This window comes from Rhineura floridana, chromosome 13 (genome assembly GCF_030035675.1).
Source record: "Rhineura floridana isolate rRhiFlo1 chromosome 13, rRhiFlo1.hap2, whole genome shotgun sequence".
Lineage (NCBI taxonomy): Eukaryota > Metazoa > Chordata > Lepidosauria > Squamata > Rhineuridae > Rhineura > Rhineura floridana.
Genome location: NC_084492.1, coordinates 39,780,194 through 39,807,545, shown reverse-complemented (window position 1 = coordinate 39,807,545; position 27,352 = coordinate 39,780,194). Strand labels below are relative to the sequence as shown.

The 27,352-nt window shown below is 50.4% G+C and overlaps 2 protein-coding genes across 4 annotated transcripts in view; one reads left to right on the top strand and one right to left on the bottom strand.

Moving 5' to 3' along the window:
• Nucleotides 1–1,088: 1,088 nt before the first annotated feature.
• On the top strand, nt 1,089–25,617 carry DBNDD1 (dysbindin domain containing 1). Of its 2 annotated transcripts, none has more exons than XM_061593645.1 (4): nt 1,089–1,300; nt 9,991–10,143; nt 17,207–17,347; nt 19,400–25,617. In XM_061593645.1, exons 3-4 carry the CDS (start codon nt 17,275–17,277, stop codon nt 19,567–19,569), a joined length of 243 nt encoding a protein of 80 aa, XP_061449629.1. In that variant the 5' UTR covers nt 1,089–1,300; nt 9,991–10,143; nt 17,207–17,274; the 3' UTR covers nt 19,570–25,617. The 2 variants fall into 2 exon arrangements, with proteins under 2 accessions (XP_061449629.1, XP_061449628.1); XM_061593644.1 differs by lacking the exon at nt 1,089–1,300 and adding an exon at nt 1,307–1,682.
• Nucleotides 23,237–27,352, bottom strand: part of LOC133368947 (AFG3-like protein 1) — an 18,814-nt gene continuing 14,698 nt past the window's right edge. For both annotated transcript variants that reach the window (XM_061593641.1, XM_061593642.1), the window contains one exon: nt 23,237–26,711. In XM_061593641.1, coding sequence (XP_061449625.1) covers nt 26,490–26,711 — 222 coding nt within the window. In that variant the 3' untranslated portion in view covers nt 23,237–26,489. The remainder of the gene's footprint in view (nt 26,712–27,352) is intronic.

The following is a 27,352-nucleotide window of genomic DNA, read 5'->3' as shown; positions in this document are numbered from 1 at the left end:
AGTGCTTCGTGGAACCCAACCTCTGTCAGAAAGCCTGAGTCCCACCATATTTACTCCAGCTGGCTGGGGCTTCTGGCCCATTGACCCGCCAGTGACTCCTTCGCCTGGAGCCTGCTGCTAGCCAGGGGGGCTTCCCAGCAGGGGCAGAACAGTGCTGATGCTCCCACTTTCTGCCACGGCCTTGGCCCACAGAGGCCTTGCAGTGGCATTCCTTGCTAAGTGGCTCCTGCAAGGCGGCCCTGGTGGGTTCTCATGCTGGCAGCACTTGACGGGGGCTTTCCGCTTTGCTTTGCTCCTGGCTGTCTTTTTAGAAGCCATTGCTGGGGGGCGGGGGGGGGGGAGAAAGACAGAGAGAAAAAAGGAAGTTTTGCAGCCAGAGACCAGAATAAAAGCCCAGCACGTCTCAGCTGGCAAAGACACCGGCTTCCCCCTACTCCCTGCTGGGAACATGGGAGGGCCAAACCACAGCTGAGGGAGAAGCCTCTCTACAATTCTGCCAGGAAAAAAGAAGGCACCCCCTACCAACCCCCCCCTCCTCCCTCTGGGCTGCTGGTTCCCTGGGGACACTGTGCCTGGCGGGAGACAGACGGCCCTTGATGGCCGAACAGAGAAGTGGTGCTGGAAGCCACATAGTTTGTCCCAGGGAACCCACAAATGCCTTGGGGTGCAATAAGCTCCTGACAGCAGCCCTAAGCATCTTGTTCTCACAGTGGCCAACCAGGAGCCCTAATAGGGACCCACAAGCAGGACCTGAGTGAGAGAGCCGCCTTTGCCCCACTTATGCCCCCCCCCTGACTGCTGCCGCCTCTTATCCTGGAGGAAGTCCACAGCCACCATGGCTGGTAGCCTTCTTCTCCATGCAGCAGTCAACCAGCTGCCCTCAAGCATCAGCATTATAATGCTGCCCTTCAAACCCACGTTCCTTCTCTGCTGTTGACCTTCCCAACAACTGACACCCACTGGTAGACTGCCCTTGGAACTGGAGGTTCCATTCTTAGCAACAGGCTTTCCCACAAGAATGTCCAAACTGAGCTAAAGGCCTGCGTCAGACCAAAGGCCCGCTGCTTTCCACAGCGCTGTCTCCGGGATCCCTACAAGTAGGGCAGGAAGGAAAGAGCGGCTCCCTTCTCCGGACTCGCCCTTCCACTCTGGGGCTGTGTAGCCAGGGCTCCGCCTGCCCCAACGCGAGCCATAGGGCCTCTGTAGACTACCCCTGACTTCAGTGGAGTGCGGGTTGACCCGGGAACTCTGCACGTGCTCAGAGGCGCCCTCCCCTTTGACGTCCCATGGCTCCGTGGGGGTAAGGTTCGGGGGCCAAGCGCCAAAGGCACCCTGGCGACGGACCGACGGATGGGAGGACCTTTCGTAGCTCGCGCACTCCTGCGCCCGCGGCCGCCTTCCCCCCTCTCCTAGGCGCGCTCCTCGACGGCGGCGAGGCTGCTCCGCGCCGGGGGGCTGCTGCTGCTGCCGCTGCTCCGACGCACCCGCCTGCCCCCCTTCTTCTCCCCGCCCGGCCGGGCCGCTCGGCTCCTGCTCCGCCCTGGCGATGTGCGCTTGGGCTGCTGGCGCAGTGGCCAGAGCGGCGCGCAGGGAGGAGGCGGCGGCTTGGCTGGCAGGCGGAGGGAGGAAGCGGCTGCAGCAGCCCGGGCGGATGGAGGGGCCGCGAGGGGCCGCCACGCCGGGTAAGTGTGCCACTGGGCAGCCTAGGAGACGGAGCCCGAATCCGACGGGCGCCCTGCCTGCTGCTGCCCTCGGGCGGAGGCCCGGAGCAAGCGGTGCCGCCGCCGCCCCGATGTCGCAGCGAGGCGCTCCGGCTCGTCGTCTGCGTTGCCCGACGAGCGGGTGGGCGGCGCCGCGGAGGCTCCTCCGGGTTTCCAGGGAGCAGGGATGGAGGGCGGCCGAGGTGGGGGTGGGGGGGTCATCGGACGGGGCGCAAACCTCCCCACCTCACCAGGAAGTGTCCCAAACGGGGGTCCTTCCTAACCCCCCGCCCCGGGGCGCCCACAGCCGCGCTGCTGCCCTGACGCCCCCGGCAGACAGCGGCGTTTCTCGGCCTGCAGACCCCCCCCCACGGACCCCAGGGCTCTCCCGCCCTGGCTAGATTGGCATGGAGGGGGCATCGCCCTTTGCAGCTGCCTGCCGGGGTCACGGAGGGTGCCTGGAGCTCATCCCCCACCCCGATTCAGACAGCAGCAGCTTTCGTGGGAGGGGGGCTTCGGAGTAGGCGAGGCGCCGTGGGGTGTGTCCGCGGAGGGTGCCCGCAGCGGGGAGTCTGGACCTCTTGACTGGAGCATGTGTGAATGCATGGGGAGGCGGGGCCCCTTGCTGGCTGCGTGTGTGTGGGGGGTCATGTTTGGACTCTGGATTTGTTGCAAGAGGTCCCGGGTGTGGTGGTGGCACTCCAGAACGATGTGTGGTTAAGTTGGGGGCTAGATGGGGCGTCACTGGCTGCCTTGCTCTGGGGTACATCCTTGCGGAGCGCGAGGTTTGCGCTGGGGGTGTGTGACTCCCCTGGCCAGCTCTTTTGCGCGGAGCCGGAGGAAGGGAGAGAGGGGGGCATCCGGCCGGTGGGGCTTCCACGCGGCAAGTCGGCTTCCCCTTGCCACGTTGCCCCAGGTTGGAGAAGACCCCCCCATCGCCAGGCATCCCCAGGCAGAAGGTGGCTGGGCTGTCCCAGGGCATTATCACCCTTCCACATCTGGAGCCCAGCAGATGATGACGGGCAGTTGAGCATCCAGATGTGCCTGGGCTCTGGAGGGCAGGGAAGCCTCCTACTGCTGCCTGCCTGCCTGTGCCCGCAGACTAGTCCTCTTCACTCTGGCTACCAGCCCCTCTTACTGGGACTGTGTAGCCCTCCTGCTGGTGCCGGCAGAGGGTCTGGAGAGGGGTTGGCCTCGGACTCTCTTCTAGAGTGATTTCAGAGGCTAAGAGGGCCCTCTGGCCTAGGCTTCGCTTGTTTCCAATGGCAAGTCTCAGGGACCTGGGCCTCTGAGCATGGGCAGAATTCTTTCCTCTCCTCCCCACATTGGCTCAATGGACACTCTCCCAAGAGCTTGAATTACAGGGGCCTTGCCCTTTGGGGCCATCTCTCTGACCCACTAGCAGGGGGGCATTGGCTGCTACTGGAGAGTGAAGGCCAGACATGTGGGGATTTCACTGTGGGGCCCCTCTGCCTTCCCCCCAATAACTCATTCCCCTCTTCTCCCATCTATGAAAGGGCTTCTGTCTCTGGCTGGTCTTTTGCCCCCTGGCAACTCTGCCTTCAAAATGAGAAGACTGGTCCCAGCCCGCCCGCCCGCCCGCCCGCCCGCCCTCTCCCTCTCCACTAGCCCAGTGCAGGCCTGGTGACTGAAGGCTCTTTCATGTCATATGAGTCAGCAGTGGGAAATCTCCCCCCCTCTTCCAAGCCCCTTCCTCCAGCTGCAAGGAGGAGGCTTGGGGAGGGGCAGGCTGAGAGAGGAGCAGCAATGATGGGAGAAGCAGCTTCCTCAGTTTCGGCTGGGGGGGCTCAGGGTGGGAGGGGCAGGTTGAGAAAGGTGCTGCAGGGGGGATGGGTTGCACATGCAGTGAGCAGCTGGGATGATTTCTCCAGCCAGTTCCCTCCTTTCCAACTCACAGCCACTTGCAAATCCCCCTAACTGGATTCTCTCTCTGCATTCTCAATTAGGGATGCTGCTGGGTTTTGGAGCTTTAGAATAAGCATGTAAGTCCAGAATCTAGCAAGCAAATGATTAACATTAATGCTTTATAATTCCTCAACATGATTTAACATTTAAACACACAAACCCTTTCAAATTTGAAACGTTTGAATCTAGATTCCGAGATCTGGCCAGTCTCCTCTCTTCATAGGCTCAGGGAATGCTCTATAGGAGTAAAGAGACCCTCTTCCTCTGGGACCCAGCCCAGGACTGTCACTTGACATGCACAACAACTGGTGCATACCAAGCTGCATGCAGACAGAGGAGGAATCTACCTGCTAGGAGTCCAGGCATTTGTGGACAGGAGCAGCAAGGAGCCTTTGTTTTTTGTCAAGGGCCACATTCCCTTCTCTGCCCAGTTGGCTGCAGGGGAGGGACAGATCCCCCTTGCCAAAGGCCTGAACCCACCCCTTGCAGAGGGCTCTTCCACATAGGGGGGAGAACAGAGGGAGGGAAAGGAGATGGAAGCTGGGACAGGCAGTGGAAGGTTGTGCGTTCATTTCAGGGGAAACAGAGGAGAACATAAAAGCAGGCAGATGAGACTATAGATCCTTATTGCTCGAGACAGGAATGCAGCATGAACTGTGAAGAGATGATGTCTGCGTTCTTCTGAAGGAAGTTACTGCCTGCTTCATTGGGAAGTGGGCCACACAGGGAGCAGAAATGAGCCCCTCTCACACTGCATGTACCTTCCCGCCCCCCCCCGCTTAGCAGGTATCACTCAAAAGGTTCCTCCTAACCTTTAGAGGAGTTAACCAGGGCTTTCAGAGGTGGCTGCCTGCTACTCGCGACCTCATGAGTTGTGACTTTTGATTTTGTTTTGAGCCCATCAAAAGGACTTCAGTGATATTTCAAATAGGGACCAAGTCTTAAGGATGAGTCACTGTGAAGAAGGAAGGAGGATAGTGGCTCAGAATAGTGGCTTCTGCTTAACAAGAAAGGTGGGGGGGGAATTTCCCCCTTAGGGGAACTGAAAATAAAAATAAAGTCTGGGTGGCCAGTGTGAGAACAGGATGTTGGAGTAAATGGGCCACTGGCCTGATCCCGCAGACTCTTCCTAAGATTCAGAAATATGACTGGGTTATAGTATAGAACTAATACCCTAAGCCAGGGGTTGCCAGAGTAGAACCTGTGGGCACAATGCCACCCTTGAAGTTTTCCTGTGGTCTCCATGCAGCCTCTTAGCCCTCCCACTCCGCTCACTGCCTTCCTGAACATGTGCTGGCGGAGGGTGTTACCTTTTTCTCCCTTGAAAAGTACACAGAAGTGAGGAGGAAGCTGGAAGACTTCCTCTTTTACCTCTATGTGCTTTGCAAGGCTCAGAATATTTTATCCAGATTTTATTTGGAGGGGGGAGGAAGAGAGAATAGAGCAGAAGAGGTGGCACCTATGGCACTTGCTCAAGAATCCAAATGGGCCCAGAGCCCTAAAAAGGTTGGTGACCCTTGCTGCAAGCAGCCCCAGACCAGACCTAGCCTGAAGTGCGGTGCTTGGTGCTAATGACTGGGGACAGCATGGGTTATCACCAGGCTTCAACCCCCACAGTTGTTCTACCTGCAGGCCCAGCCCACTCTTGTCATGGGAAAGGGAAGAGTCTTTGGTCCCAGAACCTGCTAATTGTTCTCTGTATCTGAGAACAACGTAACAGATGCTGCAAATCCACAAAGGCTCTTTCCTCCTCTCTCTGCACTTCTTCTTCTTCCTTAGTTTCAGCCCCTTCTTTTTTCAGGCTCTACATAGGAACACAGGAACCTGCCTTATACTGTCAGCCCATTGAATCATAGAATAGTAGAGTTGGAAGGGGCCTATAAGGCCATCCAGTCCAACCCCCTGCTCAATGCAGGAATCCAAATCAAAGCATTCCGGACAGGTAGCTGTCCAGCTGCCTCTTGAAGGCCTCCAGTGTCGGAGAGCCCACCACCTCCCTCGGTCATTGGTTCCATCGTCCTATGGCTCTGACAGTTAAGAAGTGTTTCCTGATGTCCAGTTGAAATCTGGCTTCCTGCAACTTGAGCCCATTATTCCGTGTCCTGCACTCTGGGAGGTGACAGACAGGGCCTGGAGCTCAGCTTGCCAATGGCCATTCACTGGGGAAAAGATTTAAGAGCCACTTTTGTCTCCAACACTCTTCAAGCTGGTACCCTCCAGCTAGCATGGTCATACGATGCTGGGGCTAAGGGGAACTGTAGTTCAACAGGGCACCAAGTTGCCAAGGTCGCAAGCATGTCTGTGTGATTGCTGGCATGTTCAGTTCCACAACTGAATGCACCAGGAAGCAGAGCCCAGTGTGACTCCATGTAACAGGGATTCAGTGAGGAAGTCTCCATCAGTTAGAGAAGGCATACATCATGCTAAGCAGTGGCAGACTCTTTGGGAGTCAAGGGCAGATTGCATCAAAACTATCTGCCTTTCTTGAGTCTGAGACTCTGCCTGATCTTGTCTGTTTCTCTGCTGGACTGCTCTGAGCAGCAATGCTTCAAATCACGTTTTGGGGAAGACTGATGATGAGTTTCCAAAATGCACGGAGGCCAGGCTTGGGCTGCTATTGCAATGGCCGAGTTAGATGAGTGAGTGTCTGGGAAATACAAAGCATAGCTGCAGAAAATTATTCCAGTGCCAGGATTCAGCTGTGGAGTGAGGAATGTGGTTGAAGAATACAGCATCTCTGAACATGTGCAGAGTGTCTTTCCATCACCAGTTTGTTGCAGCAAATCTCCACATACAGTGATCCGTCTTCATTTTTTATTGATTTATTTTATTGGTTAAAATGGAATGAAATGGACTGCCTTCATGTTGATTCTGACATATGGGCGACCCTATGATTAGGTTTTTCATGGTAAATGGAGATGTCTGAGCCATGTATGCCAGCAACACCCCGGCCAGGGCAGTAACCCTGGTTGTATCTTCCTTCCTCCAAACAGAGCAGCCTTTGTTTTTGGTCTGCAGACCTGCTGGCCTGCTGTGAAACAGGCCTGTCTTTTGTCTTTGCAGACACTAAGGGTCCCAAGCTCACAGGAGCAGCTGGTTCTTTAGCAGAAGCTTGAGGTTCTTGGTACCCATCACCCATGGGGTGTCCTGGAAGAAAGTGCCGGGTCTTCCTTACCACTCTTCAGGCAAAGGCAGCTGCTGAACTTCCGGTCTGGTCTCCCCCTTTGCAAACATGGCTCCCTTTGTTCACAACGCACAGCTGCAAAGAACCCTTTGCTTCAGATCCTGCAGTGGCGTTTTTTCATTCCCCTCCCCCCACTGCCTTTTAAATTCAATTTGAGTTGCCCATCCTAGAAGAAAGATGCACCGTGGCACTTCAAGACCACGAGAAGCCAGTAGAAGCGCACGGGGGGGTGTAGTCTGGAGAAGGAGGACAATAAAGAGGGTGAAATGGGAAGGGCACTTTTATGAGAAAGGCTGTGTATGTGCGAGTGTTGCTCAGCCAAATTTTAAAAGATGGGAGGGCAAGGATGCCACGTGAGTGTTGTGGGCACAGTGGCCACTTTCACATTGGGGGGAGGCACAGTATTGCATAAGATTTCCATGTGCAAATGTATGTGTCCAGATGCCAATCTGGACATAATTACCATAATTTAAATAGAAATGCAATGTGGGATCTCCCCATCACGGGCAGGCCTCTGCGCAAGGGTTAATTGCTGATGGGCAATTTCGTGACCCCAGCAGGTCTCCCTTCTTCAGATTCTTTACACCCTTCAAACAGAGGACTGTCCTCTGTCACGTAGGGCACATGGCCCCCCTGATTCTGGCCAGAGTTGCTGAGGGGCTGTAGGCCTCAGAACAAAGGTGGGTGTGCTCCCTCCCCTTCCAGGTTGACACTGCCCGCTGTTGCTCTTGCTGGCCTGGCTCTGGGCATCTCCATCCCGCTGTGCTGGCTGATGGGAGTTGTGGTAGCCCCACAACATCTGGAGGGCACCAGATTGACAAAGGCTGGATCATGGGTTTAAAAGCTGAACACAAAGTAATTAAGGGGATGAGGATGGAGAAGGGACTTGAAGGAAGGGCAATGACCTTCAGCTCACTGGAGGAGGGTGAAGTACCCTTTGCCCTGAAGGAGGCGGTGGAGCATTCCCTCTTTCAGAAGACCTCCTTGAACCCAGAAGTGCTAGACAGCGATCGTGCAGTGGTGAATATCCCCTTTTGGGACAAGGTGCTTGGGAAGATGGTGGCGGTCCAGCTTCAGGCATCTTTGGAGGATGCTGAATATCTGGATCCATTTCAGACTGGCTTTAGGTCTGGCCATGGCACTGAAACTGCCTTGGTCGCCCTGGCTGATGACATTTGTTGGGAGAGAAATGGCGGGAGGGCAGCCCTGCTCATTCTTCTGGATCTCTCAGCAGCTTTTGATACCTTCTGGAGCAAGGCAGGGAGGCAGGGGTTGGGGGCACCATGCTTCAGTGGTTCTGCTGCTAACCTCAGGGACGTTTCCAGAAAATAGTTATGGGAGGCTTGTTCAGCACCATGGGAGCTTTCTTCTGGTGTCCTGCAAGGTTCCATCTTGTCCCCTATGCTGTTTAACATCTGTATGAAGCAGCTGGGAGCAGTCATCAGGAGTTTTGGAGTGAGGTGCTGTTGGAATATGTGGTTCAGCTCCAACTGGTGGGTTGAGGATGTATGGGGTTAAAAAGGGTAGCTAGAGAGGAGACCACCTGATGGCTAGGCTAATACCTCTCCTTTTTTCTCCTGCTGTCTCTCCCTTCCTGCTAGATTGATATGCATAAGATGTTGACCACATCTCCTTCCTTCCTTCCTTCCTTCTTCTTTCTCTTGAGAGGGAGAGCAGACATCTTCTCTTTGTCTCTCCCTCTCCTCTAAGCATGAGGGCAAACACTAGGCTTAGTGTTTGCATCTCCAACTTAGCTAGTTAGCTAGATGTAGAACTCTTTCCTATCAAGTATGTATTTCCAGAATAAAGTAGTTATTTCTTCTTTGAAAGCTTAAAATCTCTGTCTGACTAATTCGCAGGGTTCCAAATTCTCGGGTCCAGGAGATGGGAAGACGGTCTGTTTTGGACGGGGTTGCACTCCCCTGGAAGGAATAAGTTTGAAGCTTGGGGGTACTCCTCAATCCAACCGTTACTGGAGGCTCAGGTGGCCCAGTGGCTTGGAGTGCCTATTTCCAGCTCCAGCTGGTTCACCAGCTACAGCACCTTTAGTAACTTCCAGATTGGATTATTGCAATGTTCTGTAGATGGGGCGGCCCTTGAAGACAACTCAGAAACTTCATCTGGTCCAAAATGCAGCAGCCAGATTACTGACTGGGGTTGCTTTTAGAACACATATAAACCCTGTTTTAAAACAGTTGCATTCGTTGCCAGGTTGTTTCCATGCACAATTTAAGGTGCTAACATTTGTGTATAAAGCCCTAAACTCAGACCCCAATACCTGAGAGACTGCCCCCTTCCCTACAAACCCCCTCAGGTGTTAAGATCAGCAGAAAGGGGCTTCTTGGTAGTTGCATCACCTTCAGAAGTTTGTAGGGAATGGCCTGGGAGAGAGCATTCTCTGTGGTGTCCCCTAAGTTGTGGAATTCCCTTCCCACAGAGATGCTCTTGGCACCTTCACTTACTGTTTTTGGTGAATGCACCATTTTACCCTGGCCTTTGGCACTTGAGATGTATGTTTTGAGGATTCACCCTGTTCTTGGGAATGTAATTTGTTTACATTGCTTTTAGTACTGAATTTTAGACTGCTGTAACCCACCCTGGGACCTGCTGGTGAAGGGCAGGCAAATAAATGATTATTATTAAGTTTAACAAGAAGAAACTTGAGAGACGCTTTCAAAACTGTGCCAGTCTAGACTAGATGCAAGGAAGGGAGGAAAACCAGTAGAGACAGCCAAGCTGCAGCTTGAGACATGGGCAATGTGGCAGGAAGAGAGAGAAAGAGAGAGAGAGGAGAGATTAATCTGTACAGCTGAATTTAGGACAGGATTTAGGAATGCAGAAAGGAGAGCCAGAGAAAAAAGGTCTGTTGTAGCTCAGCTGAAGGATAACCAAATGTCGGAGTTTGGCAGAACTAGGAAGGTGGACATTATTCCCAGCTCCTCGCCCGGCGTGAACAAGCAGCAGGAGCAGCCTGGAACTGGAGGTCTGGTGCAGGTTCCCAGTGCTTGCTGCAGAAACAAAGGGCAGCCCCCCCACTTGGCTGCCTTCATGCCGGGGGAGGGGGGAGAGTGGCTTATAAAAGAACCAGGCCCTTACCTCTTGGCCACCAGAGTGTGAATGCACATGTGTGAACTGAAAAGATTCCTAACCCTTAACAACTGCAACCCTTTGTCATTTCAGAGCTGATCAAGGGGACCCAAACCTCAGAGCGACTGGCTTCCATTATTGTCCCCACACACGGACTGGTGGAAGAGCCCCACAGCTCCCCTGCTGAGGAAGAAGGAGGGATCCCAATCCCCACTTCAGGACTGCTGCAGGTTGCAGAGCGCCGGCGTGAGTAATACCTGGAGGGGGGGAGGAGTTGACTCCTGCCACAAGTCCTGTCTGAGCTCAGCGACTCCCCGGGACTCTGTGAGCTCAGTGCAGCTGGGCTCCCTCACTGTGGTGTCTCCCAGGAGCTGCAGAAGGACCCGTCAGGGAGCGTGCCACAAAGCGTGATTGTACTCAGCATTTATATGTACTGCTGGTACAGAAAAGGGGCTGAGACACAAGCACACTTGGATGAAACGGATTATTTAGATCCATACCAATCGGGTTTCAGGACTGGGCATGGAACTGAAACAGCCTTGGTCGCTCTGGTAGATGATATGAGGAGGGCACTAGACAGGGGAGAATCCACCTTTCTTGTCCTCCTGGATCTCTCAGCGGCTTTTGATACCGTCGACCACGGTATCCTGTTAGATCGCCTGGAGGGATTAGGAATAGGAGGCACTGTTTTATAGTGGTTCCGTTCCTTTCTCTCTGACAGGCATCAACAGGTAGCATTGGGAGATGAGGTTTCAGACCCTTGGCCCCTCACTTGTGGAGTACCACAGGGTTCTATCCTCTCTCCCATGCTATTTAACATCTATGTAAAACCGCTGGGAGCTATCATCAGGGGTTTTGGGCTGCGATGTCACCAATATGCTGATGACACGCAGCTCTATCTCTTCTTTAAATCTTCACCGGAGTTGGCTGTAGAGACCTTGTCCAAGTGCCTGGAATCCGTGAGTGGATGGATGGGAAGAAACAGGCTGAAGCTCAATCCTGATAAGACCGAGGTGCTACTTGTGGGTGACAGGGGAAGGTTGGGTGTTGCTGACCTGAATCTTAATGGGGTAAAATTGCCCCTGAAGGATCAGGTCCGCAGCCTCGGGGTTGTTCTTGATTCCAAGCTGTCCATGGAGGCTCAGATTTCGGCAGTGAGCCGGGCAGCTTGGTACAACTACACCCTAACCCTAACCCTAACCCTAACCCTCAACTACACCTCATACGGAGGTTGAAACCCTACTTTCCTATTCATCAGCTCCCACTGGTGGTACATGCCCTGGTTACCTCTCGTTTAGACTACTGCAATGCGCTCTACGTGGGGTTACCCTTGAAAACGGTCCGGAAACTACAACTGGTGCAGAATGCGGCAGCATGACTGCTTACAAACAGCTGCCGCCGTGATCACATCACGCCAATGTTATTTCATCTACATTGGCTTCCAGTTGTTTTCCGGGCCCAATTCAAGGTGTTGGTCTTAACCTTTAAATCCCTATACGGTCTCGGCCCAGTTTTCCTGAAGGAGCACCTCCAGTACCACCAATTAAGCCGCCCGACCAGATCAGCCACGTAAGGCCTTCTCTCAGTCCCACCAACGAAAACAGCTAGGTTGGTGGGGACTAGAGAGAGGGCATTCTCAGTGGTGGCCCCCACTCTCTGGAACTCCCTCCCGTTCGATCTTCGCCATGCCCCTTCCCTAGATACATTTCGCCGAGCCTTAAAAACATGGCTCTTTGAACAGGCCTTTGGGGTCCCCGGAGTGGGCTAATTTCTTTACATTGTTTTTAAATTGTCTATTGATGGCCCTGTACTGCCGCTTTTTAAAATGGTTATTGTTGACTGCGCTGTATTTTATTATGTATTGTATTATTATGTATTGTTGAATTTAATGTTGTACGTCGCCTAGAGTGGTTTCGGCCAGATAGGCGACTCAAAAATTAAATTTATTATTATTATTATTATTATATGGAACTGGGAAGCCCCTGGTTCAAATCTGGCTTCTGACATGACTCACCAGGTGGTCTTAGACAAGCTGTTTCCTTTCAGCCTCAGTCCCTCCATCTGCAGAGTGTATGTGGGAGATAATACTGACCTACCTTACAGGTTTGTGAAGTGCTTGAAATAGCTTTTCAGATGTTAAGTATCATTGTTATTACACAGCATTCCAGTGTTGCATTTCTTGGGAATGTGTGCATGAATAGTAATTATGATGACTTCCGGGAAGGGTGACTTCGCTTGTGCCTGCTTTTTGAGACGAGCTCTCATCTCAGAAGAAGCTTTTTCAGTTTTAAAATCAGTCAGAACGTTCTTTTTGACTGGTAAAGATTTTCTCCCGGGCAGGGAGAAACGTAGAGATTAACCACAGAAGCCTGTTTTTGTTGGGAGGACTGGATTTCATTAATTTATGAGAGAAGGTTCAGCCAGCAAATGCCGGACGGACTTCCAACAAGCTCTAACTGATTAAGCGACATGTTTATCTTTTCTTCAAAGAAAAACGGACTTTAACAGGCAAGCATCCTTCTTTCTATATTTTTTTCACTTGGTTTAAATTGTTGCAGCAAAAAGAGATTTGTCAATGAATCAGCTATAAAGAATTTCTGGGTGAGTTATAACTCTTCTCTTTTATTCACGAAATGAAGGAGGAAAGAAATTGAAAAAGCTTATTCTTGTTTTTATTGCAAAAAGCTGGCCTGGAAGTGCATCCTAAAGATACAAACGGAAGAGGGATTTCTATTTCGAGGAGGGGAAAAAAATAAATAAATTTGATTTATGAACTTTGGAGTATCATATGTCCGGGACTATTTTCTTTTTGGTCTATTTCATTTTGACGAATCTGCTTGTTCACGACGCCACTAACTGTTTTGAAGCTGGGAACTAAATTTGTTTTGTATTCCTGAACAAATAAGAGATAAGGCAGGCTGTACTGTCTACACTGTGATGTCATCAAGCCTGGAATATTAACCCAATTGTGGCTGAAATAATTGTTGTTTTCGTGGTTTTAAGAATGGCAATCAGGAAAGTGGCTGAGACCATGGAAGAAATTATGTTTCAGAAAATAATGGATGAGATTGAGATAACGAAACAAACCCTGAGACAGGGTAGACAGGAGATGAAAATTGACGCAGGAGCTTAAAGAAATAAGGGATCTTGTGAGAGAGGAGATTGATGAGATTAGAGATGAGAAAAGAAAAATTAAAGGGAAGATACAAGCCCTGGAGATTGGAACAAATGTGGAATTGGAAAAAGATCTGGAGTCTATGGATATTAGAAACAAAGTTTACTGTTTGGAATTCAACGTTGTCTCTGAAGAAATTAATGAAGATATTAGAGATAAAGTTATCAATGTCTTGGATAATTTTCTGGACTGGAATGATGTGATGGAGCTTGACATAGAAAAAATCTATGGAATTAACTACAGATATGTGACAATGGAAAAATTCTCAAGAGATGAGCCAGTGCATTTTGTAAAAAAGAAGAACAGAGATATGACTTTACAACAATATTTCAGCAACATATTCAGAATTGATGGCAAGGAAATATTTGTGATAAAGGAAATTCCCATCAGACTCTTATTATATGACTATGACTATGACAGCAAGATTAATATGGGATACTGATAATGGAAGAATGGATACTGAAATTACTGGACTGAACAGGACTATTGAAGATGGAAGATGGAATTAATATTGATAATGGAAAAATGGCTATTGAAATTATTGGATCTAACAGGTTTGATGAGATGGATTAATCTATATGTTTATTTGGACTATGGCTATGACAACAAGATTATTATGGGATACTGATAATGGAAGAATGGCTACTGAAATTACTGGACTTAACAGGATTATTGATAATGGAAGAATGGCTACTGAAATTACTGGACTTAACAGGATTATTGAAGATGGAAGATGGAATTAACATTGATAATGGAAGAATGGCTATTGAAATTATTGGACCTAATAGATTTGAACGAGATGGATTAATCGACATGTTTATTTGGAGAAAAATTGAAAGATATATCTCTCAAGGAATTGAAACCTCTCTTTGACTTTTTGTGGAATGAATAAAGTAATGTTTATGAGATTTGATGATTAATTAAGATAACTACTGGAGGAAAGTGATTTTATAATATAATTTAAGAGACAGGATTGTTATATATTGTAGACCTATAACTGATCTGCGACAAATCGGAAGTCAACATTTTATTTTATTGTTTAATTATTTTTGTTTTGTTTTTTGTCTTTGAAAATTTGAATAAAAATTAATGATAAAAAAAATGAATAGTAATTATGAGTATTGAAATTGCCTGTAATTTTTTAAAAGTAGGGCCCTGCAGGGATCTGTAGTGAGACCTGTGTTTTCCAACTTGTTCATAACTGAGCTGGAGTTAGGGGTGTGCACTGAGGGGCCCAAGCTTACTTATGATACTAAATTATTTAGGATGGTAAAACCACAATGGTATAGCTAAGATCTCTCTAACCTGGGGAAATAGTTATTAAAATGGCAAATGCAATTCAATGCGAGTGTAAAGTGATGCACATTGGGGGCAGGGAAATCCTAATTTCATACAAATGCTTATGGAGTCTGAGCTGGCAGTGAACTTATTGGAAGACAGACCTTGGGTTGCGGTGGATAACTCAGTGAAGATACTTACCCAATACGAGCCAGCTGTGAAAAGCCCAAATACCATATTAGGGATCATTAGCAAAGGGATAGGAGAAAAATAAATTCATTTGAAATGTGGTGTTGGAGGAGAGCTTTGCAGATACCATGGACTGCAGAAAAGACAAATAATTGGGTGTTAGAACAAATTAAACCAGAACTGTCACTAGAAGATAAAATGATGAAACTGAGGTTATTCTACTTTGGACACATCATGAGAAGACCTGATTCACTAGAAAATACAATTATGCTGGGAAAAACAGAAGAGAGCAGAAAAAGAGGAAGGCCAAACAAGAGATGGATTGATTCCATAAAGGAAGCCACAGACCTGAACTTACAAGATCTGAACAGGGTGGATCACGACAGATGCTATTGGAGGTCGCTGATTCAGAGGGTTGCCATAAGTCGTAGTCGACTTGAAGGCACATAACAACAAAGCAAAGGGACTGAAAGCCATACTAACTAGGGCTGATGGGGCTTGTAGCCCAAAACATCTGCAGGGCACCAGGCTGGGGAATGGTGCATTTGACAAACCAATATTGCAACTGCATTTGAAATATCGTGTTACAGTTCTGATTGCTGCAGTTCAAAATGGATACTGTAGAGCCCTATCAATGGGCTGTAGCTCAGTGGTGCAGCATCTGTGTTGCATGCAGAAGGACCCAGGTTCAGTCTGTGACATCTCCAAGTAGAACTGGAAAGGAAGGATTCCCTGCCAGAAACCCTGGAGGGTTGCTGCCAGTCAGTGTAGACAGCACTGAGCTGGATCGACTACTGGTCTGACTTGGTATAAGAAAGCTTCCAGTGTTCCTAACATATTTAGAATTGGACAGTCAAAATGGCCAAGGAGCTGGAGTGGCTCCAAGGGTGACAACATTTGGGGCAGCATCCAATGAAGCCGTACTCAGAGTAGACCCACTGAAATCAAAGAATTTAAGTTAGCCGTCTAATGATTTTAATGGGTTTATTCTGAGTGTGAGAGTTGGATACAGCCCTCAGATTCCTGAGATAGTATACAGCCATCATGAAAAGGGAAATATAATGTCCACTCTCGGTTTATGCATTGTGCAGTTTAAATGACTTCTGGCCATTAGCACTTTGACCTAGTAATATAGGAAGCTTTTGGAGTCAGGTGTGCTTTAATTTGGATTCCTGCACTGAGCAGGGGATTGGGCTCGATGGCCCTATAGGGCCCTTTCAACTCTATGATGCTTCTGAGTACCAGTTGCTGGAAACTGCAGGAGGGGAGAGGACTCTTGCACTCAAGTCCTGCTTGCAGCTTCCCAGAAGAGGCATCTGGTTGGCCACTGTGAGAACAGGATGCTGAACTAGATGGGCCCCCATTGGCCTGATCCAGCTTCCGGGCTCTTCTGATGTTCTCCTTAAGTCTTACCAGGTCAGGGCTCATCTATGTGGTGGTTTAGTGGGTGTTTGGTGTTACATCTCCTTTGAATTTGCATGGTTCACATGATGTTACCAGCAAACAGAACCTATTACACAGTTTCCCCCCTGTAAATCCGTACTAACTCAATCCTCTGATAATACGAAAAGGAAAAAAATGTCTTCATTCCCTATCTCTAGTGTTTGCAGACACTTTGCTCCAATGCTTTTAGGTGGGTGGGTCAATCATTCCCCTCTACACGGCCATTCCCTCCTCCTCCTTTCATTCATTTTATTTCCTGTAGGCTGAAAAGCAACTTCCTCCTGCTCTCCCCCATTCTGCTAGCCTTTTTTATGTTGCTGTAAACGGTGCCTTATTTTTCTTTCCCCCCTAACTTGTGTGCAAAAGCATAACACTGCTCAAACAAAGATTTGTATTTCAGCTATATTGTACCAGTGAAAATACAAATAATCACCCGTTTGGTGTTTTTTTTTTTTTAAACTTACTGGTAGAACAAACTGAGCATGCTTGGTTGCCAAGTAACCAGAGGGAGTGGAAAGGTTAAATTAGAGGGTGTGGTCATTTGGAAACTGTGTGATTGATCCTTCCCCTCAGTGTGAATAAAAAACACCATGTTTGCAGCTGGCATTGAGCCCTTACTGTGGATGGTGCAAATAGAAAATGGAATCAAAAACAGCAACTTTAGTATGAAGTTATTCTCCCATGTGGATAAGCCCTTAATTTTAGCATTGTCTACAATAGACAGGCTGCCAGGTGCTCTCTGGGATCTCACAGAGAGGGACTTTTCCCATCACCTGTTACCTCAGATTCTTGTAACTGGAGGTGCTGGGGATTGAACCTGGGGCCTTCTGCATGCAGAACAGTTGCTGTGCCATGGGGCTACGGGGGACTGTGCTAAAGACCTGCAGCACTTTGCACACAGTGCAATCCTACCCTTGAGTTACACTTAGCTAGATGAGGAGAGAATTACTGCTATAAATCTCTTGGGCTGGCACTACCGCTGGTTACACTGGTGCAGGGAAGATAGGAATTGGTTCCTGTAGCATAACTTTTAAGTCAGCGTAAAGTGATGTGCCACAACTGAAAAGGCCCTGTCTCTTGTGGCCACCCAAGAAGCCTCAGGCAGTAGGGGGACATGGGGAGAGATGCCCAGCTCCAGGACAACTGATCGTATCAGTGGGTCTTAGCGTTTGTTCCCTCGCCCTCCGATTGGCTTTGTTCCTAACTGCCATCTTGTCTCCTCAGAACCTCTGAGCAGTGTCTCCTCCCTCGAGGTACACTTTGATCTGCTGGACCTAACAGAGCTCACAGACATGTCTGACCAAGAACTGGCAGAGGTCTTTGCTGACTCCGAGGATGAGAAGGCAGGCAATGAATCCCCTGCTGGTAAGTGTGGCTGCCCAATTAAATCTTAAGTCAATTAATCATATGAGCTTTAATTGATGGACCAATTAATCAATTCAATCTGCATATATCTCCATATAAATAAGATAGTTCTAAGGGGGTAAAATGTGTTTTGTCCTAGAGGCAGAAGGAAGGAAAGAAAACAGCCCTTGTTACTGTCGTGGAATTTACGACTAGGTTCTTTTTGGAGGAGACTTAAGAATGGTTAAGGTGCTGGACTACGACCTGGGAGACCAGGGTTCGAATCCCCACACAGCCATGAAGCTCACTGGGTAACCTTGGGCCAGTCACTGCCTCTCAGCCTCAGAGGGAGGCAATGGTAAATCATCTCTGAATACCACTTACCATGAAGACCCTATTCGTAGGGTCGCCATAAGTCGGAGTCGACTTGAAGGCAGTGCATTTCCATTTTTCAAGACACTCTTAATCACCTATGCTAGATCTAGTGCACAAGAGCTGGAGTGATGGGCAGAGAGGGCCTGGCAACTGATGATGTGCCAGCCTTGTGGCATTCGCTCATCACTCTAGGCATTGCTGCTGCTGAGAAGGAAACATAACTGGAGCCAATCAACCCCCTCTGTGATGATAAGGAATGTAAGCATCAAGTGACCATGTGAAATCTGCTTAATCAAGCACACGGATGACTGGGTGGGGGGTGTATGTCTCATTAAACCACCCAGCTGTGCTGTGCCCATGAGTCTCAGGAAAACAGAGTGCCTGAGACAGGGAGACATCTTGCCTCGGAGGATCTTCTGCTTGATTATGGAAAATATCAAGCCTCTCCCTGGGGCAAGCTATTCTCCTCTGGAAGAAGATGTCCTCATTAACTATTTGAGAATAATGCTCAAACCATTACTCTAGGGAAGGCTTGTGCAGTGAGAGAGAGAGAGTCAGGGGGGCACCCTGGTGATTCCAGCCCCTCCTGCACAGCTGTCTTCTTCCGCCCCTCCCAGAGCAATGGCATGATGAGCAGCTGTGCAGGAAAGGGTATGAAGGGGGGGTAGCAACGGGGGCAGCAGCTGCATCCCAGTGACACAGATGGAATGCAAATGCAAATCAGCTTCCTTGTTGGGGACCCGTGAGTGGAATTAATAAGGAGCGCTCCTTGCACTCTCAGCAGACAAGCGGGGAGGAAAACCCATGTTGTAGATTAGCCTGATGTTTATTATTACTGGCCTTTGTGTGGGGTGTGGGGGGGGGCAAGCCATACAAAATCACGCAAAGAGGGGAGCAGGATCTCAGGGGACTGCCAGCAATACTGAGTGGATCCCACACCTCCATTCTACCTTTTGCTGCACGTGTGGGGATCAAAATCTTCCCTCACTCACCGGGAGATTGAAGCAGGGAAGGGAGCCTATTTGATTCCAAGCAGGCTTTGCAAAACATACTGGATGCACAGGCCCCAATTCAGCTAGGGAGGCCCATGGGAGCAGCTCAGCAAGGCCCCACTGAGCTGGCTGGCTGTGCATTTTGATGTAGCCGTTGCACATGATCAGCTGCCTTTAACTGACATTGGAAGAATTGGGTTTGTTTCTTACTGTGGATTTTTAGTTGCCTGCTGCTTGAATCAGTTTCTCTGGTCTACTGTTGTTTTATTTGCTTCTGAGGTTTTTTCATTGTACATTGCTTCTGCTAGCTGCCTTTGGCACCCAGTGTGTGGAAAGGTGGGACATAAACTAAATTGCAAAGAAATAACATTTAGGAGGCAGTTCAGAAGCTGTTCATGAACAATGACCGTACCATGCTCGGCTGGGAGCAAAAAAATGGGCTGCACCTGCAAAGAGGAAGTTATTATTATTACTGTTATTATTACTATTGAAAAGGGCCATTCCTAAACTGGGATTACGTCCGAGTAAATTTTATAGAAGGCTCTTGGGAATGGGGGAAGCACTATATTAAGCCCTGTGGGGTGCCACCGTTTGAAGTCTGCTTCCAGCTGATTGCAGAAAGCACAAAGGGGCTGTGGTGTGTAGGGAAGCAGCCAGGTCTACCTCCCAGCCGGTCTCTTTCTTTTCTTTTCTTCTCGTTGCACAGGTCTACACCCGCTCCCCCATCCCAACCCCCGGGCTGGCTACCTGCGCTCTCCATCCTGGAGTAGGACAAAAGGTGAGCAGGGCCAGGAGAAGAAGCACCTCAGCGACTCAGAGCTCCAGGCCAGCAAAGCTGACACTCTTGTCACTGTGGAGAAGCCAAAAGAAAACTAAGAGGCAGAAGCCAAACCAAGGTGCCAACATTCACTCTTGCACTAACCACAAATTCCAAGCAATTTGTGACCTTATGAGACATTCCCACCTCCTCTTCCTCCTCCTCCCAAAGTCAAAGGCATTTGCCGTTCTTGCTGGTTATGTAAAAAGCATCACCCCCTTGCTTCGTGCCAGTCCAGAACCTCCTTCACGTTACCATTTACAAGAAATGGCAGATGCCACGTTTGGGCACGACGCCTGCAACCCCATTTTCTTTAGGCACTTTTGAACCTTCTGCTGCTACTTTCGAACAAAACCAGTGGCAACGGACACTGAAATAAGACGCTGGCCTTGCTGAGGAGCAGGGACTGAACAGCAAGAACTGCTTCAGCACAGAGCAACAGAGGAAAGGCCTTGCTCAGCCACGTGCCTTGAGGGGTGACGCTGGAGTGATCTCAAGGAGCCTCTCAGCTGGGGCAAGGACCCCTGTTATACCAAAGGGACCCAGGGGGAATCCAGACCCCATTTCTACCACACTTCTGGGATATACGGGGAAGCCTGATGCTTGGCTGCCTCTCTGGAGCCTTGGGTCTTCTTAGCACAGCATCTATGGGGCTAGCTTTCTGGCACTGGCTGGGCTCACCAAGGATATCCCTGCATGATAATTCTGCAACGATGCCCATTCCCAGGAGAAAGAACTCCCACCGCGGCTGGCAATGGCTACACTGGAGGCAAAGGGCTTGCCAAAATGGCTGCTGAAGGGAGGCGGGAAGGGGCAGCTGTGGCGTCGAGCGCAGCCAAGCGGGGCGATACAGTGGGCAGCCCAGCCTATCTGACGGTGCTGCCAGAGAGACACCCCGAGGCAGTCACTCCCTGCTCCCCTGGATCAGAGCTTGGGCATTCAACGCACACTCTCACCCAAGTGCAGGGCCTGGCTCTTGTGTGTTGTCCCTACTGGTACCCCAGGGCACATCCACAGGAAGCCATAATAGCAGAGAGTGAACTGACCCTCTAGGCTCCCCTTCAGCACAGGCTCCTCCCAAGGCTTACCCACTCCTTGCACCCACTTGAGGAGCCCCCTCTCTGGTTTTGAACTTCCATGGCACCCAGAAACATTAGGGATCTGCCGTGCAACTGATCCTGCCCCCTCCACCAAGGCTGTTCAGCCTCCCCAAGGTTACAACAGAGGTGAAAGGCTTTTGGCACCTGCTGATGGCACCCAGGCAGATGGACTCCGAGGGCTGCACCCCCCAAAAAAGCATATCTCCTGTTCTTCTCAGAATGGAAAAGCCAAGGTGGGTCAGGAAGAGCAGCCTGCCTCCCTCTTCCCGGCCTTAACACCACTCACAAGGTTTTGCCCTGTTCAGTTTGCAGAACACTTTGCAGTCCTTACTGTGTTTGCCATCGAAACAAGCCGCTCAGGAGCTCCCTACTGTCTCAGTGACGGGGAGCTGGAGGCTGAGAGGTGGGGAGTTGCGGCTGAGACCCCTTCAGCCACGTGGGACCGGAGGCCAGAGTGCAGTCAGCCCTCTAATCTGTGAACCACACTGATGCTCCTGCCCTCTCTCAGAGGAGGTACCGCACAAGTCCCAAAGCCCATAGAGTAACTGCACAGCCCCACTGTGTGTGACTGTGTCTTTCGCCAGGAGTGGAGGGAACAGCTGCACAGCCTGAGACACCACAGTAGCCTTGCATAGGGGTGTTGCACTTATTTACAGCAGCCAGGAGCAAGGTTGGCTCGGTCTTATCCTAAGGCCTGGTCTCCATGCCAAAGAGATCAGAAGGGAAATCGGACAATAGCTTCTCATCCACTCCATGGCAGGCTGTAGCGAGCGACCAGCAGCCTCTATCCCCTGCAGTGTCGTAACAACACTGGCAGCTCAGAGCAAGATGAGTGTGCGTCGAGGCAAACGGAGTTGCAGCTGCAGAGATCTACACACACACCCCGTCCCGGCCTCTCCTTCCTCGTTGCTTTGGGAATTCAGAAATGCACAGCCCTCAGCCCTCTCCACTTTGCCTGCCACGCTGAAGGAGATAAAACTTTCAATTGTAGAGCACAGAACACAGAAGCTGGGTGTCTCCATAGCTTGTCCAGAGCTTCACAGCTTAACAGATAAGCATCTGCTGATTGCAGCACAAGCCCATCAAGTAGCCGGCTGAAATGGAAATGCTGGTGTATCATTGCGCCCAGATGACACACGAGCCACCGGGGAATGCTTGTGCGTTAAGTGCGGAGAGGCGGCTCTGCGACCACAACAGCTGCCTGCTTCCCAAATTAATCCTTTGCTTCCACAGCCAAATTCAGCTGTTTGCGGGGAGGCTCTGAAGCTCATCCACACCCTTCCAGTCCACAGATTCCTGTGTAACTCCCAAGCCCCTTTGCCAGTTTAAGGTGGATCTATTCCACTCACAGCAGAAGAGCACTGAAAGCAGCTTCTGAAGGATGTGAGGGGGCCAAGCAGGTTTCAACCAGAGCAGGGACAGCAGCTCAGCACAATGACAGAAGACACCAGAGGCGTAAGGAGGGAAGGGCCAGGGCTGCAGAGACTTCTCTGGCACTTGGCTCTTTTCTCACTTGGCACAGCGACAGCATCCAGCCAAAGGGGAGGAAGGTCTCCAGGTGGTGACTTCCAGTTTCCAGCCCAGGCCACTCCTGCTTGGAGACTCGCCTCTGGGCTGCTCAGTCTTGGCAAAGCACAATTCCCAAGGCCCTGCGTTGTGCCCAGGTGGGTGACGACGGCCTCAAGAACCAAGGCAGCTCACCCGGGATTTCTGCTCCAGAGCTGCATGAAGCTATCCTTTAATGCATCAGGGTTTCTTAAAGCCACAGAACCAATTTTTTTAAGAGCAGCGGCTAAAAGGAGGAATACCTCCCCCTCCATCCTCATGTCAATGGGTCCAGCTAGAGGGGCTCACACTGGTGATGAGACATATACCACGCGCAAGGTTAAGAGATATTAGTGATTACTCTCATCATCGTCATCTAATGTGCTATTCCTGAGTAGCCCACAGACCAGGAATCCCCTATACTAAGCCAGTAGTTATTGAAGACAGGCCAGTTGCTCAGCTCTGCAACATTCAGCACACCTGTACAGTACTTACCTGATCACAGAGGACCAACCTGAGCTTTTCTGCAGCCACACAATGAGCAGATCTCAGGAAAGGAGGAGGCCACAGGAAATCTTGCCCTTGGTGCCAGCTCTTGGGCTCCCCCTTTGGGCAGAGGGCAGGAACTGGCACACAGGAGTCTGAGGAAGCGTGGCAGAACTCTGGTTTTCTAGGAGCCCATCAGCAGCGTGCTGGAGATCACCAGACCATGACTCTACACGTCCTTTTGCTGTTTGGGGGGCTGGGGTGCAGCCTCTCCTCTCAGTCATACAACTCGGTTGCTGGTGCAAGAAGCAGAAAAAAAACCTGCCTACTGACCTTGCAGAGCAGGCCTGGACCTGATGCTGCCCCACCACACCAGTCTTGACACTCACTCACTCACAGACATGTGTTAATCCAGGTCTCTTTGATTGGGGTTTGCAGCACGATGGCGGCCAGTTATGTTTTATGGACCCAGCAACAGATCCCAGGGTTGTCCTGTCCTGAAAATGTATGGCTGAACCATTAAAACAAAAGGATGATGCCTCCACTGCTTCTGTTCTTATGAAGCAAGCCCACATGAACGAGAAAACAGGCTGTCTGTCAGATAAATACACTTTATTTCCCAAATCCAACGAATTCCTTCCTTGCTCCTTGCATGGAAGGCTGCTAAAGCAGGAATCTGCAGCACAATGCGGGGTTGGGGTGGTGATGGTCCCTCGTTGGCAACTTTAGAGTCTTCAAAGCCTGCTTTTTGCAAACAGTGTTCTTGCTTCCTGCTGGTAACACCGACTGGGGCTACTTGGCCAACCAGGTTCGTTTGTTATCACTTACAAGTAGCTTCATCAACATTTGCTGCATGTCTCCTCTATCAGCCTCCTCGTATCTCCCATTTTACCCGAGGTATGTGTTAGGTTGTATCCACACTGACAAATCACACCATCGCTGTCTGGGCCCTTCTGGTGCTTCGTACATCACTCCTCACAGCCCTCCATCCAGACCTGCCTGCAAAGGCCTCCGTAACCTATGCCTCTGTTTACAAAAGACACACATTTCCTTCTTCTGCAAAAAAACCCACCAATCTGTCTTTTTGGTGAGGCTGGCTTTAGCGCTTGCGTGTGTTTCATTTTTAAATCCAGTTACATTTGCACACACTCGAGCGCCCTGCCTCTTCTTTTATACAGAGCTAAACCTACGGAATGTGTGTGGAATCTGACAAGGAGAGAAGGGGAAACCTCTGTGGAAGGCTGTGCAGCACAGAGAGCGCAGCACAAGCGGGAGACACGTCTCTGAGGTGCACACCGTCAAGATGGCCTCTGCTCAAGACCCTGGAGAGCTGTGCCAGTCACAGAAGGGCAGCCTTCCCCAACCTGGTAGCTCCCAGTTGCTAGGGACTATTTATTTATCTACTTTGTAAGATTTCTTACCTGCCCCTTCACCATAAGGAACATGCAGTTATAAAAACAGACAAAACCATTCTCCCCAGCTCTTGCCAGGACATAGTTCCAAAAGATCTGGAGGGCACCATGTTGGGGAAGGCTGGAGCAGAGAGCATTGCTTGGCAAGAGGGACAAATGGCCGACCTATACCAATGAGGGCCACTTCCTAAGATGAAAAGGGCAGTCACGAAAAGAGAAAGGTGAAGGTACAACAGCAGGACAACGGGTAGAATGGAAGGAGTTGGAACACTTTTGTGCCACCAAGGGAACTCAGTGGGAAGGCCAAATCCTGTTTTGCGAGACGGGGGGTGGGTGGGGGTGAAGCAAGCTAGCTGCAGCCCATACGGAGCGTGAGGGAGTGTGTGACTCCTTGCAAGGTACTCAAGGAGGAAAAAGGCCCTTTTCAGCACACAGCAGATGTTGCCTGTACTAGGAGGAGGAGGAGGGCCGCCCAAACTTATTTTGGTCTCTGAATGCAGTAAATAGGACTGTCACTAAAGCCAGCAGAGTTCTGCTGAGTTAGTAAATGTTCTTTCTGGCAAGTCAATTTGTCAGAAGCCAGCCGGACTCCAGCGGGTCTAACTCTTTGGACAGGTCAATGCCAGAGCCAGGAGGGTTTCCAACAAGGGGTAGGCGGTTCAGGGCGACCTCTGTCCAGTGGGCATTGCACAGGAAAAACCCAGACTGCCCTGGTACCTGGGAGAATGCTGGGCAAAGCCGCTACAGCGAGGGCTACAAAAGAGTCCACACAACACACATCAAAATCCCCACAGGTTGTAGAGGAAGGGTGCAATTCTCAGGGAACGTTGCTGATGGCAAGGAATGGGGGAATCACCTGGGCAGCGAGGCTGGTAAAATGTTCCCCTTCTTGGAACAAGGAAGGGCCAGAGTGCAGGCTGTGCATGCAGAAGGTCCTGCGTTCAATCCCCGGAGTCTCAAATTAAGGGGCCCCAGGAATCAGTCCTGGGAAAAACTTCTCTAGGCGGAAGGCCTGAGGGAATAGCTGCTAGTCAGAGTAGAATGAACTGGGCTAGGTGGCCCAACAGTCTGCATCGGTATAAGGCAGCTTGCTACCAACAAGCACAGCGTGACTTTTGCTCCCTATGCAAGGAGGGATGCGGCAAAGAATGGTGTGCAGGCCCAGTTCAGGCCCAGACACATGCCAGGCATGCCGGAGGTGGAATTCTAAGCTTTTTGGTGACTGAGACTGAGGTGCCATGAAAGGAGCGCCAGAAATGGTGGGTGGTGAGCGGGGCCATGGGCTGACCCAGTAGATGGAGCCCTGAAGCCAATGGGGAGGGGGCGATGGCTTGGCTTGCTCGTAAAGCATTTGTCCATCACAGCTGACACTTCCTATGCAAAAGCAGCAGAAAGTAATGGTCAAAAGGTGCCCTGAGCTGCTCAGGCTAGTCTTAAATATAAATCATCCAAAAGACTGGGAGGAAGTTGCAACCCACTTCCTGGCTCTCCATCAAGGCAAAACCTCCTCTGTGGGGAAGGCATTTGGGGGTGAAAAATAACTGCAAGAGAGAGAGGTAGTTCCAGAGGCAATTGGAAATCAGTGGATGCGGTGCACAGGGCAGCCATGGCTTATTGGCTATGCTAGGCGCTCCTGCTCCCATAATCCTCTGGGGCCTCTGATGCCAACATGGCAAGAGGTGTAGGATTCAAGTAGCACCATTTTAACTAGCACCATGCTCCTATTCAGACCCTTCCCAATGGGGTTTATTCCCCACAGACCCTACCCACTTTCAGCCCCTTGCTCTCCTGCAAAGAAGCCTTTCCAGTTTCGCACCCACCACCAATAAGTCCATGGGATTCACAGCAGTTCTTCTGTTTGGCCTTTCCAGTCTCATTATTGCTTGTTTGCCAGACAAACTGGTGGTGGGAGGGGCAGGGAGAAGGCAGGGGAAAGCTGGAGTGAAAACACGGAGCACAATAAGGCAACCCTTGGTCCCTTGGGGCAGAGCACTTCACTGGGGAGGATATTCCAGGCCTGTTCTTACCTTCCCAGACTGCCAAGTCTGTGCACCTTGTGAGGTCAGATAGGCAGTAGCTTTACTAGAAGCACAGAGGCCATTCATGCTCAATTCAGGAGGTGGGCCCTGCCTGTCTCTTCCTCAAGCAGCTGTCCTAGTTCATGCCCTTTGTTGGAGAGGGAGAACGGAAGAGAGTTGCTTGCTGCAGACAAAGGCCCTCCATCACTGCAGCTGGTGCTTTAGTGGAACAGAAGCCTGAGAGTGTTCCATGATTTCAAGCAAAGCAAGGCTCAGCTGATCTCTCCGCAGTGTCATCCCCATCACAGCATCCAAGAGCGATGCTCCACCTGGAAGCTGATCCTCTGAGAAATGGGCCTCAGCACTTGACCAATGAACAATGTGCCACATGAATCAATCCAGGCCAGTCCTTTTTCTCCTACGATGACTTTTCCTGGACTCTCTCTCCTTGGCTCTCCTCCTCTTCCTGGTTGAGATTCCAGTTCTTCAGGCCCTCAGGGAGGGAGGTGTCTTCATCTAAGCTCCCAGTCCCTTCAACAAACTCCTCATAGGTGGATTTCTCTGCAAAGGGCCTTGGTCCCAAAAGCTCTACCATGTCTGCCTTCTCCAGGACCTCCTTCTCCAGGAGACGCTTTCCTACCTGCAATGATTGAAATTTAAAAGAAATACATGGGCGACTGGAAATCCTTCAGAGCTACCAGCCATCTGAATAGTGGCACAGCCACAGAGAGGTTATTTGGCATGGCACTTTGGTAATTCTGGTTTTGAGGAAGAGCTAAGAATTCTGTTAGAGATCCATTGTTCCCAGGGATCTTGAGGAGTAGCAAAAGCAGAGAAACTGCCTTAAGGCTGCAATGCAGACATGAGCGAGACATCTCACTGAAGCTGAATGCCTGGCTTCGAGAAGGGGACAGCCTCACTTCCCATCAAGCTGTGCGCTAGCAAGGAGCGTCCTCTGTTGACTCACTTCTGCTCTGTTCCTGAAGGCCTCCTGTGCTAGCTTGGAAAGGGGCCTGATATCAAACCAATGGTGGAAGACTAATCACTGGCATTGCAGAAGTTCCTCCCTGGGCTGCTTTTTGCTGCCTTCTCTACAGGCTGGGTGCCAAGTTCCTGCCCACTGGATGGGCTGAGGAATGACTGAAAGCCCAGCCTTGACAAAATCTCGCCAGGTCAAGGCTATGGTGGGAGGAGAAGGGGCACCTTTTGCCACCTGCATGGGGCAAGAATGCCACCATGTCTCAATGGAGATACAGCTTTGGATGAGGAATTCTGTCTCCC

Coding starts and splice junctions, on each gene's coding strand:
- DBNDD1 (XM_061593644.1), top strand. CDS start 1,547: ATGTGCGCTTGGGCTGCTGGCGCAGTGGCCAGAGCGGCGCGCAGGGAG. Junction 10,144..17,206: donor GCAGGTTGCAGAGCGCCGGC/GTGAGTAATACC, acceptor TTGTCTCCTCAG/AACCTCTGAGCAGTGTCTCC. Junction 17,348..19,399: donor AGGCAATGAATCCCCTGCTG/GTAAGTGTGGCT, acceptor CTCGTTGCACAG/GTCTACACCCGCTCCCCCAT.